Below are 12,181 nucleotides of genomic sequence, written 5' to 3' on the forward strand. Positions count from 1 at the left end.
CTTTGGGAAAAAGAAAATTTAAATAATTTTCCTGCAAGATGTGAGGGCTTGAAGTCTTTGTATTTGCAGTTTATTTGTGCTTGAGTGTCAAATACAAAACATTATGCATTTATAGTGTATATTACGTATAGCCTACTTGGGGGAGTGATACAGTTTTATTGTCAGAGTTGAATAACGTGGTCACCTTCACATTACACAACAAGCCAGGTGGTTAAGTAAGCTCTCTGTTATGTAGCTAAGCTAACTGAGCTAGCTCTCAGAGTGCAGCAGCAGCCGGAGGTGTGTTATCGCTGCTGTCAGGACTCAATGGTCTCCTCCTCCAGGATCCGCTTGATTTGGCGTCATTTCGTGAATAGTAGAATGGGCGATATGGCTTCTAAAGCCCAGATGCCGACTCCAGAGACAGCTTTGCCCGGCCGGACCGACGGCACCATGAAAGTTTCCGGTAAGACAGAAGCAGCTGTGTTAGCATGTTAGTTAGCTTAAAGTGATATAACTTACACCAAGTTAGATAGCAAACCAGTGTGCCACCTCGCTTTCTTTATTTAGGGTTGTGTTTGTCTTTTATTAACGTTAAAGGTATTACCTTGCTTACACGAGGGGAAAATATTCAGTAATAAAGTAGTAAGTAAGTAATTTAGCCGATAGCACCTGCTGTTATCATCAAAACAGAGGAGACTTCAATGCGCATGCGCGTACAGTAACCGTGTTGTGAGAGCTGTTTGTGTTGACATTGAAAGATAAAGATAAACTTTATTGATCACCCATGGGGGGATTTTTTTTGTCACAACAGCTCAAGAAACAGGACTATAATTATTAAAAATAACAAGAAGTTAAAAATCAAACATTTACATCAGTTAAATAAAAAAATACAATAATAGAATAATACTAGGTAGTTAAAGTTTAGTTAAAGCCTTGCCAAATTTACAGACTGATATTGTGGTCAGTGATTGACAAAGTACACAACTTCATTACTTGCCTCCTGCTCATTTCATTTATTTTGTATTAATTGAATTTGGACAGAGCTCATTAATTAAGATAACAGCAAATAGCATCCCTGTAAATATGCCGGGTTTATCACAAAAGGTACATCTCATCCGTAGTCCTAAGGTAGGTACAAACAAAAAACTAATTTTCATACAGGACACCTCAAAGGACAGTCTACATTTTCAAAAACACATCAGATGATTGTATTTTCACAATGCGTGAGTGCAGTCCGGGACACATGGGTTTACATTCTGTTACGTTTTGTTTATTCAGAAAACATTATGTAATTTTTTTAAACGCCCATGCTACAGATTTCCAGCTCTGCAGCTCCAAAATAAAAAGTAACATCAATAATGGGAACAACCAGAAATACCTGATGAGCCAGCAAGTGTCAGCCAGGCGTTTCACAGTGAGATAACATTCACATTTCAAACACGTGACTTGAGATTTGGCCATGGGTGGTAGCCATCATTTAAATGAACTGCCTGATCTGAGTGACGTCTGCTCTGCGTTTGCTCTTCGTTCAACCATGGAGATGGGCGGCGTACAGATATGGCAACACTACTTCGACAAACCACACGCAGAAGCTCAGGCTTTAAAATTGTCTACAGGGGAACAGTGTTATTTGGTTTGTGTGGGTAACGTTAGCAGTGGTAGCACCGCCAGCCTTTAATCCTCCCTGCAGGTTTAAATCCACAGGCCAGTGGTGAATGTGGTCCATTTCCATATTTCCATCTTCCAGATCAAGACACAGCCTCATAGTGCTGCTGTACTGAGATGCTATCTTTTCACTGTGCTTGTTTACATCTGGGTAGTAGAGCGGGGAGAGCAGTCACCATTACAGGTGGCTGTGTTGAAGTTTGAGCATAACTTTGACCTGATCAACAAATAAAGAAAATAATTTGTTTATCCAACCAGTACTCTTTAAAGTACACTATACAGGGTACACAGTTACATAACACAAAGAAAGATAAGTAATCCAAGTGGTAATGAAGTGCACATGGGAGCGGCTGTGGCTCAGTTGGTAGAGTCACTCAACTGGAGGGTCTGGGGTTCGATCCCAAGCTCATGCAGTCCGATGTGTCCTTGGGCAAGACACTTCACCCCGAATTGCTCCAGCTGCTTGGTCAGCGGCGTATGAATGTGTATGAATGGGGTCAGTTTCTTCTGATGGACTCTTTACATATCAGCCTCTACCATCAGTGTGTGAATGTGGAGGTGTGACCTGCGGTGAAAAAGAGCTTTGAGTAGTCAGAAGACTAGAAAAGCGCTGTACAAGCTCAAGCCCATTTACTGTTTACATCTGTGTCGCAATATTACTATTACTACATTATATCAGAAACCTATGTGCACATGTAGAGAAAGCATATTCAATAACATGTTTAACAGTTTTTCTAATATTTCTGAGAGAAGAATACTGTAAAATAATGAGACATAAAGACATAATAAAGTCGTCACATGCAATTAAGAATCACTGCTTTGCCCTATTTTAAAGACTGAATAAAGAAAGTGGCATTACACATCGATATGATAGCATCTTTAATTCTTTATAATTCATAACGTCTGTTGATTTGTTTGTTCTTAAAGACACTTGTCACTGTAGCATGTGAACAGCTTAAACAAACGTGTGTTTTGTGAGATACAGCGTTTTGCTCTGTGTGAGTAAACAGACAGCAGCACTAAGTTGGCAGTCGGGGGGTAGTTGGCACCGACCTGCCCCCCTCTTCAGTACAAGTGAGGGCGCCGAGTCTTGGCACATGATGAATAGATCTGCACTGGCACTGAACAAAAGACACAAGACACACACACACTCTGAGACCCACACACACACACTACCCCCTTTAACATTAAACAGAGAAACATGACAGGAAGAAGTAGAGAGTGTAAAGGTTGTGTGAGGATGTGTTGACTCTGTGATATTTGGGTTTGTTGTTACAGAGACATGTGCAATTTGATACGAGTGTTTTAGATCAAATTCCCATCGATTAAGCTGAAAGTGGGTTTGTATTTGGGGCACGGTATGGGAGGATGTGGGAGTGGAAGGGGTTAGGAGGGCGTGGGTCCTCTGCAAAAAGACGATTGGGGAAGATGGATTGATGGATGGAGGGGGTTCAGACACGCTGGAGCATCGCCAAGGCTTCTCGGGAACGCTGCCCACAATCGAGAGAGACGAAAAGGAAAGAGCGAGGGGAGCAGGGAGGGAAAGGAGAAAGCCATGCCTGCAGTGGAGAGACTTGGCAGGGCTTCCCCTCCTTTGTCTGTCTGGCTCAGGGCTGCAGCGCCAGAGGAAATCAAGAAACGTCCAGGCGTGGTGGAGGAGGTGGTGGTGGAGGATTGGGACGAGCTCTGCCTCGGAAAGAGAAAAACAACAGAGAGGAAAAAGTTATTTAAAACGGCTGAAAACTCCGCGTCTGCAAGAACCGAAAACAAAACAAACGGTATTCTCTTTTTGAGCGATATTCGCGTTGGAGACATTTGGAGCTTGCCAGATTTTTCGGAGACAAACTCGAATCGCATTTACGGGATAAGTTGACCTTTGAATTTTAACAGCAAGACATTTTATTCAATTGGAGAGCGAAGCAGTGTCTCCGAACCGGACGAAGACGGATGTTTGACTTCAAGAGGTCTACCAGAAGAGGAGACAAAGGCCAACCGGGCGCCAAGCAAGAGGTTTGTGTGTGATGGCTTGACCCAATCAATCACATATATTCTTCTATTAAGTGCAAAAATCTCAGCCTCTGAGAGTTGTCTGATGTCTTTGTTTACATGTGGAGTTGTTTTGTCTGGAAACTGACCTCGAGGATTTGAGGCATGCAGGCCAAGCCGAGCACGAGGACTTAACCTCTTTATTTGTCGACTGTGTGGATGATGCATTGGAGGATTTTGGATCTCAGATTCAGAAGAGGGATGATGCTTGATCGTGGGGCTGATTCTCCTTTTAAAATCGGAAGGTGACCACACCTCCGTTCAGTGGACGTTCTGGGGCTTTGCGATCATTGCATGCGACTTTAAACCGCAGCGTTTCAATATAATTTAGACTTTTCTTAAAGTTGTAACTTCACGTCAAACTCAAATCCCTTGTTCGGCGCCATCTCTGGTTGAAAATGTCAAATTTTTGGTCATAAATGAGCGGCTTTGTAGGCCATCACGATATGAGAAAAATTAGCAAATTTCTTCGACATTGTGATACCTGTATGAAGCGCGATATAAACCAGTACATGTACGGTATAACTCACAGTTTATATGTCAGCCTGCTCATGTTTTACACAACACATTTGTTTGCAACATGTAACTCCTGAATCTAAAATACGATTTGGTAGCTGGTAGCTTGAGCGCCATATGACTGAATGAAAATGGTGGCAAACGTTGCCGTGATACCCGGGCCTCCGTCCAACAGGTACACCTGCCGTGTCAGAAAGTGTTGCATGTTTACATTGAATACGTTTTCTTATTGATTAGGATGCATTTAGACTTGCTCATAGGACAACAACGATGAATTTGCCGTTAATTGCGCAGCCGTCATCTGTTGAATCTGTTACCATGCTCAACAGTGATGTCATGGGGTCCTAAACATCTGGACGTCCCTGAAGCAAGAAGGCAAAAAGGTTGGGAACCACTGATATAGAGCAGTGTACAGCAGACAGACAGAGTTTCAGGAACAATTCATGTGATGGAACCTTTTTTAAAACACGTGGTACCAAAAGGTGTTTTGACAACCTTACAACAATGAAGGAATAAAAAGGGAAGGCAAAATAAAACAGGAAAACATACAACAACAACAACAACAACAACAACATAGAAAAAGGAACAACTTAAAACAACAACAACAGCAGCTCAGTCTGTAAGGAACCGGATTAGGAACCGGAGGGTCGTCGGTTCAGGTCCTGGTTTGTACTGAGTCTGGAATTGCTCTGCTGGCTGGAGAGGTGTCGGGTCACTTCCTGAGCACTGCTGAAGTGCCTGTGAGCAAGGCAAAGAACCCCCATCAGCTCGGGCGCTCTTTCATATCCAGACCCTCACTCCATTAGTGCATGTCCTTAGGATCCTGTGTGTGCAGCGTGACTCAACAACAGAGGGTAGAAGTCATTTGTTACCGTTGCATATTGCTGTGTCGGTACATTTAGAGATATGTCCAACTCTGAGCGTGTTCCACACCTGGTCTTTAAGGCTGATCCTCATCCTGATTCAGATTTAATAAATGATATGTTTTCTCTGATTAGTCCGATTATTTGGTATAAAGTCTCATTTTGGTACTTTGGTCCTACCTGGTCATTACTCTCCAACCCTTTAATGAAGAAGTAAATGTCATCCTCCTCGTAGTCGAGTGCAGATGTGTTCAGACATCCAGCAGCTGCTCTGTTAATTAGCAGGTGTTCTTGTTGGCTGTAAATGGTCATTATCGCTGCTTTTCTGTGGTAAACGGCCCAATTTTTTACAGGGACTTATTTCCAGGGATGTTTTGAGGCGTGCATATCAGGAGGGATATTGTGCTAATAGGTTATCAAGTTGGCTGAGAGTTGTTGCATCAAGAGTTGTTTGGTTGGCACCACACACTGAAAACTGAAAACAACAGCTTAGTTCAAGCCAGAGAAAAACACTCTGATGTCTGCTGACTCGACTCTCTCCGGCTGAAGTCCATGAAACGCTTCGTTCACTGCACAGAAGCTGGAGATTTTAGACTCGCTGTATTGATCTTTCAAGCAGAAGTACTCACATGTCTGTCCTGATTCTGCTCCCTCAAATGCCAAATGTATATATATATAGCGTTGTGGTGGGATAAAAGACAAACAATCTGACTATTAAATTAAAAAAATACCAAGAATTGCTTCCTAAATGTAGACACTTTCCATGTTTATAACATACTGTGATGACCCTGCTGGTTGCTTGTTTTGCCGGTTGGCTGTTTCAGGTGCCATTAGGTGTTGCGTGGGTCGTCATGAAATGAAACCACCTTTGCCCAGTGTTCCCAATCCATAAGAGCGGGCCTCACTTCCTCATCTTGGGGGAGACAGGGAGAAAGAGAGACGGAAGCAGTTTTCACATAATGCACTCTTGAAAATATCCAGATAATTTCAGGAGGACTGCTCCGGATATTCTCCTGACCTGGCTGTTCACATGTGCTCCTCACAGTGGGAGACTATCCCTGTCAGAGAAAACGGGGCGGGGGGTTTCCTGAGGTAAGACGTGATGTAAAAAAAAAAAAAGGCATTGAAGTAGCGGATGAAGCTACAGAGTCCGCTTATGATGCTACAATGAGAGTATTTGCATATCTGGTGCCCCCGACTGCACTCTATTTTTGACCACCAGGAACTTCCTTATGATTTGAGAAGTCCTGAAAGTGGCTTTTGCAGGAAACAGCCAATCCCAGTCCAAACTACAACAGCTAAATCCTGTAACCTCGGGATGTAAATCATAGTAGAAGCGCGGTCACAGGGTCAAGATTTAATCTGCATTGAGTATCTGTACTTTATAACCGTACAGGCACAGTCTCCTCGTCATTATTGTACTTTTACTCTTTGTGTTTGTTCCACTGTGTAATGAGTATATTCACATATTCAGCTCTCAGAAACGTCTGTGTCTTTCTGCAGATGTCGTTTATCAGACACACACATATCACCCGTTAAACCCACTGACTGTGTGGTGGTGTTATCAGGTGCTCAGGACCGACCCCTCCTCAATGCCTCCACCTTTTGTCACAGCTGTTACGACGACGGCTCACAGGGACCCCCAGTGAATGAAGATCCCATCAGCAGAGCTCTTTGTGTTGTTTACACGGTGGACCGATAACCTTGACGGGCAAAATGACGGGCGGGGGGGGGGGGGGGGGGGGGGGAGAAGAGAGAGTGTGAGAGACATAACAGATGAGGTACACCTATTGATGAACAAAGAAAAGAGGAAGAGAGAGAGGTATAGAACGATGGAGGGAAAGAGAAGCGTACTGTTTGTAGCTCAGATATTCAGCTTTATGTTGTTTAATGCTCTTTTAAAAAGGACGTTTAGAAGTGATGCATCAAGTGTTTGGAGAAATCAGAAGCCAGTTTTTCACCAAAGCACGCAGTGTGATGATCACCCAACTGAACTCAATGTAAATGTTCAGATACTTGCCTACGTACAACTCTTGTTACTGGAAGATTCCTCTAGACCAGGGATGGGCAACTTTGGTCACAGCAAGGGGCCACATTCATTTAATTCTCACTGCCAGAGGGCCAAATTGTAGTACACAAAAAACGATTACAGTCGATTATGTCTGAAATTTAACTCAACATATACCACTGATCAAATTTCTGGTTTTCATGATTTCATGGCAGATTGTGTCATGCTTTCTTCATGTTTCCAATTAATTGACCTGAGGGCCACGTTGGATGTTGATGGGGGGCCGCATGTGCCCCCCCCCCTTCTCTAGAGGGAGCCCCCACATAATATGTTTGAACTTCCTCATCTGGTACAACACCTAAAATGTTTGTAGAGCGTGAACTCTCTCTAAAACAGGAAGTCACATTCAGACAATGCTATGTTTGAACTCAGCAAAGCTGGAGCAACCCAGTGAGAGGAACTAGCTCAAGTTATCCAATCAGGACAGTGTTGTGTTCACTTTGCTCTCTAGCAGTTCCTCTTTGCAAGAAATACTTCAAAGTGTTGAAATATCATGGTAACATACTTTAGTTGAATTTAGTAATTTTAAGGGATATAGGTATTTTATGGAAGGCAACAAATGTACATATTGTTTTTTTTTACCGCTTGTTAATTTAGGAAACAGAGTTAAAGGCTTTAAATGTGATTTTTTGATCCAGCAGATGTCGCCCTTGAGCACCAGCATGAAACCAAAACAACTTGCGGTGCATTGTTGTGTTAGCATGCTAATGCTAGCGATCTTTATTACGCTCGTATCTTCACACTGCATGTAAATTTACCTGAAATGAGCGTGATCTAGAAACACAGTTAAGCAGTGAGTACAGTATGTTATTCTTCTTTTCTCTAGTCCCTCAATTAAACAACTTTTATACACGAGGGGAGGAGTCAGCCGGCCGTCCAGGCGATGTAAACAAAGTGAAGATAGGACTCTGAAAACATCACAGACAGTGGGACTCGGGTGTTACACCCATTGTAGACAGTCATGACTCACAGAGTTATTTTCAGAGGAGATACTTGATTTATATTATATTTAAGTGTGAAAAATCACATAGAAAACCTTTAAAGTGTAAACACCAAAAGACCCAGCAATTATATGACTCACATTTTCCTTTAGGTTGTGTGGTAATTCATTTTCATAACACTCAAATGCTTTAAAAAAAAGAAGACCCTTTTGGAGCGCCGATAGCCTAGCGGTTATGTATGTTGCATGTCCCATGTACAGAGGATATAGACCTCATCGCAGCGGCTGTGGGTTCGAGTTCGGCCCCTTTCTGCATGTCATCCCCCGCTCTCTCCTCCTGTCTTATCTAGTAAGGCAAAGAGGCCCAAAAGATAACAAAAAAAAAAAAAGACCCAGTCTAAAAAGACCATGGGCGGTTCTAGCCAACAGGGGCCAGTTCCCCTGTAACACTGAGCTTGGCCCCCCGCCTGTGACCACCAAAAGGAAGAGCCCCCCTCAAAACACATACACAGTATTTGAATCTAGTATTAAAAACTGTTTCTGAAATAAATATAAATCATGGTATTTAATGTTGTGGTCTAGAACCGCCACTGAAAAAGACTCGACTCAAACTGAGAAAAAACAGCAAACCCTTCGTTTAAACTTTTTTTTTTTTGTCATCAATTGGATATAATTTACATAAAGACTATTTAAAGGTTATATTTTAGAGTCTTCTTAATGCTTTCGCTGAACATTGTCCTGTTCCACCTCTATGTTTAGCAGCCTCCACAAGGCTTCAGTACACTTCAGTTTAGTGCTTCACATCTTCATACAGAGGGAAGCATCTCCTCCACAACAACCTTGACTATTGTTGTCTTAAGCACACTGGAGCACAAACTCTTAATTTATTCATAACTTGATGATGTTAACAAGTACACACGGCTTCCTTGAGATGTCCTGCGTGTTGTGCGGCTGTCAGCAGCAGAACAATAAGCGCGGCGCCGCTGATGGTCGTGATGATGGGCAGTAATAAAAAAAAATTAAAAAAAACATGATGGCAATCAGAGGAGCTGCTCAAGAGGCTCAGATAGAGGGAGAGGGGGAGTGAGGAACACTGAGGCAGGGGGGAAATAAATGGAAAAGGAGGGGGAGATGTAAAAGGAGGATGCAAAGAAAAGGGGGGGGGGGGAGAGAGCAGGAGGAAGACGAAGAAACCAGGCAATCAGAGAAGGAGGGACGCAGGAGGAGAAGAGGGTAGGGGGAGGTTACCTTGTAGATTTAATTGCAGAGCAGTCAAGGCAATCTTTTTCTATGGTGTGTGTGTGTGTGTGTGTGTGTGTGTGTGTGTGTGTGTGTGTGTGTGTGTGTGTGTGTGTGTGTGTGTGTGTGTGTGTGTGTGTGTGTGTGTGTGTGTGTGTGTGTGTGTGTGTGTGTGTGTGTGTGTGTGCGTGTGTGCGTGTGCGTGTGGAGACTCTCCAATATCCCCCAGCCAGACATTAGCTGCAGTGTTTCATTCATCACTGTCAGGTCTGGAGCTCCAGGGTTGGATGGTGGGGGGGGAGAGTAAAGGGGGGGAGTCCTGGACGTTCATGCCAGGTTGAAGCTTCCTTTTCAGTGAAGAGAAGGAAGCTCTCGCTGATTGTAAATGTCCAAGAAGTCCAAGGAGTAGAGAGAAACAAAAAGGTTGCAGAGGTGGGGGCTTGGCGGTATTTCAAAAAAATATGATCACATTTATCTTTTTCTAAAATTTAAAAAATGTGATAATTTTGACTATTTGATTTTTTGAGGTGGGACGAATTATCTGAATGGGAAGTTGCCCCTGACTCCATCCATACATCTATGAAAATGCCTGCATGTGTGCCAAATACTGATATTTCAATAGAGAAGAAGAAGTCGCTCCACACACCATCTTTTGGCTTTGTGCTCCCAAAATCCAGATGACCTATCGCCTGAAGTCCTCCTGTGTTGTTGACACTTTGTGATAAGCCGTTTTCACACCTGCACTCCTGAGAATATCTAGATCATTACAGGAGGACTGCTCCAGAGAGCCTCCTGACCTGGCTGTTCACATATAGATCGTCTCCAGTCACAGTATACAAACATCACTCCCCCCCCCCCTCCTATTGGCTTGAGGTGAATTCTCCAGAGAATATCCTGCTGTGTTCTCACATCAGCTCAATCGGACTTACTGCACTAAAAAAAATACTAGAGGTCTGGCAGGAGAAACTCAGGGTGAACAAAATATTTGGCTCTTTGCGTTAAAACATACAGATTCTTCTGGAGTTTTTCAGGAGTTTTCTGCAGGTGTGAAAGCTCTATTAGAGTCTGGTCAGTCAGTATGTTAACATGCAGTTAGAAAATGTAGATTTATTGTGTCGGTCCAACCAGCCAAGCAAGTCAAACTTCTCAAAATCGGACTAACACACCTAGATAATGTGGTTGAAGACTGATTAACTCTCCTCAATTGGACCCAAACTGGACTTGGCTTTCTGAGCATGCTCCTCAATCCCAAAGATGATTGTTGTGATAGAAGTTGTGTTGCCGTCTGCCTTTGGACGCCGCCATTAGTTAGAGCGATAGCCTGCATCGCATTTGTATCAAAAAGTAAAGTGTAGATTATTTACAGAATGTACAGAGCTGTTAAGTCCATGTTTTCACTGTTTGACATACAACCACCTACCTACCTACCACCGCTAAGTCGCTAACTTGTTAGCAAGGTCAACTTGAAACTGGTCTAAAGGGGGGCATATCGCTACCTATCGAAGCAGAGTCAGACATACTCCTGTCAACAAATCGATCCTCCCTCAGTGCGTGCACACTGGGACCTAATCGAGCTGTGACTGCACATAAACGTACCGAGTGACCTTTACAGCATCCCTCTTCACTGTCAGCAAAAGAAAAGTACATTTCAGCTCTAATCAACTTAGAAGTTATTTTGAAGTCTGTGTGTGTAAACTTGGCTCTTTTTTTTTTTTTTTTTTGCTGCCATAATGCTTTCCATTGTACTCGTGGTGAACAATAGAAGAAAGAAAAACAAGTTAAGAAGTAAAAGAAGAAGATAAAACAGTGTGACGCAGGAGTCTGACTCTGCATTTTGCTTCCAGTCGGCTTTGTGTGGCGAGGTGACGCAAACATTGTTCTCTGGTTTATCTAAAGAGAGGCAGAGTACGGTGACACTGTTTCTTCACGTAAAAGATGGAGTTGAAGCTCAAACACATGATACGATATATTGACTTTACTCAACAATAAATCCAGCGTTGACCTCTTTTTATTTCTCTCTCTACATTTTGAATTAGATTTTCTACTACTTTCAGTTTTTTGGAATCTGGAGAGATTAAAAAGTGATGAGCTACGTGCTGAAAGGACAGGGAGATGAAACAAGAGTGTATTGAGTGCTGATTGGCCGGTTCTGGTGCAACTCCTCATGCCTCACACACACACACACACACACACACACACACACACACACACACACGCAGGCCTGAGCTGAAATAGAGCAGCACTAATGTAGAGTGTGTGTGTGTGTGTGTGTGTGTGTGGTGTGTGTGTGTGTGTGCTGCAGATGTCACCATGGATAGAGGCCTGCTCTGTGATCAGGCTTATTATTGTGACAGGATTTCAGGGGCTGCAGAAGAGACTGGGAGGCAGGCTGGTTACTCACACACACACACACACACACACACACACACACACACACTCACACACACACTCACACATGTGCACACTCTTGTATCTAAATGAAGTGGCTTGCTGTTTTGATGTGAAGTGTCCTGGAGTGCTTTCTACCCTCTTTACCTCGAAAATAAATGCAAATGAGTCGCTCGTACAAACAGTCAGAAAGTAGCTCTGTATGTAGTTGCAATAAAATACATAATTGTCGTCATGGAAACGACACAAAACCATTTTTTTGGGTCGATTTGATTCACTACACTAGCGTCATGGTTGCAGGAAAATCCTATCCATCCATCCATCACTTTTCCTCGTCTTATCTGGGGGCGGGGTCACGGCGCCCAGACGTCCCTCTCTCTCCAGTGATGTTTTCCAGTATTCCTCCTGGGGGGATACTGAGGCGGTCCCAGGCCAGAAGAGATGTACAATCCCTCCAGCGCCTCCAAATTGGGC

At 43.3% G+C, this 12,181-nt stretch overlaps 1 protein-coding gene across 1 annotated transcript in view; it reads left to right on the top strand.

Moving 5' to 3' along the window:
- Window positions 1-279: 279 nt before the first annotated feature.
- Window positions 280-12,181, top strand: part of msraa (methionine sulfoxide reductase Aa) — a 35,745-nt gene continuing 23,843 nt past the window's right edge. Inside the window, exon 1 of the mRNA XM_061051571.1 lies at window positions 280-445. Coding sequence (XP_060907554.1) covers window positions 307-445 — 139 coding nt within the window. The 5' untranslated portion in view covers window positions 280-306. The remainder of the gene's footprint in view (window positions 446-12,181) is intronic.

Source organism: Labrus mixtus, chromosome 12 (genome assembly GCF_963584025.1).
Source record: "Labrus mixtus chromosome 12, fLabMix1.1, whole genome shotgun sequence".
Lineage (NCBI taxonomy): Eukaryota > Metazoa > Chordata > Actinopteri > Labriformes > Labridae > Labrus > Labrus mixtus.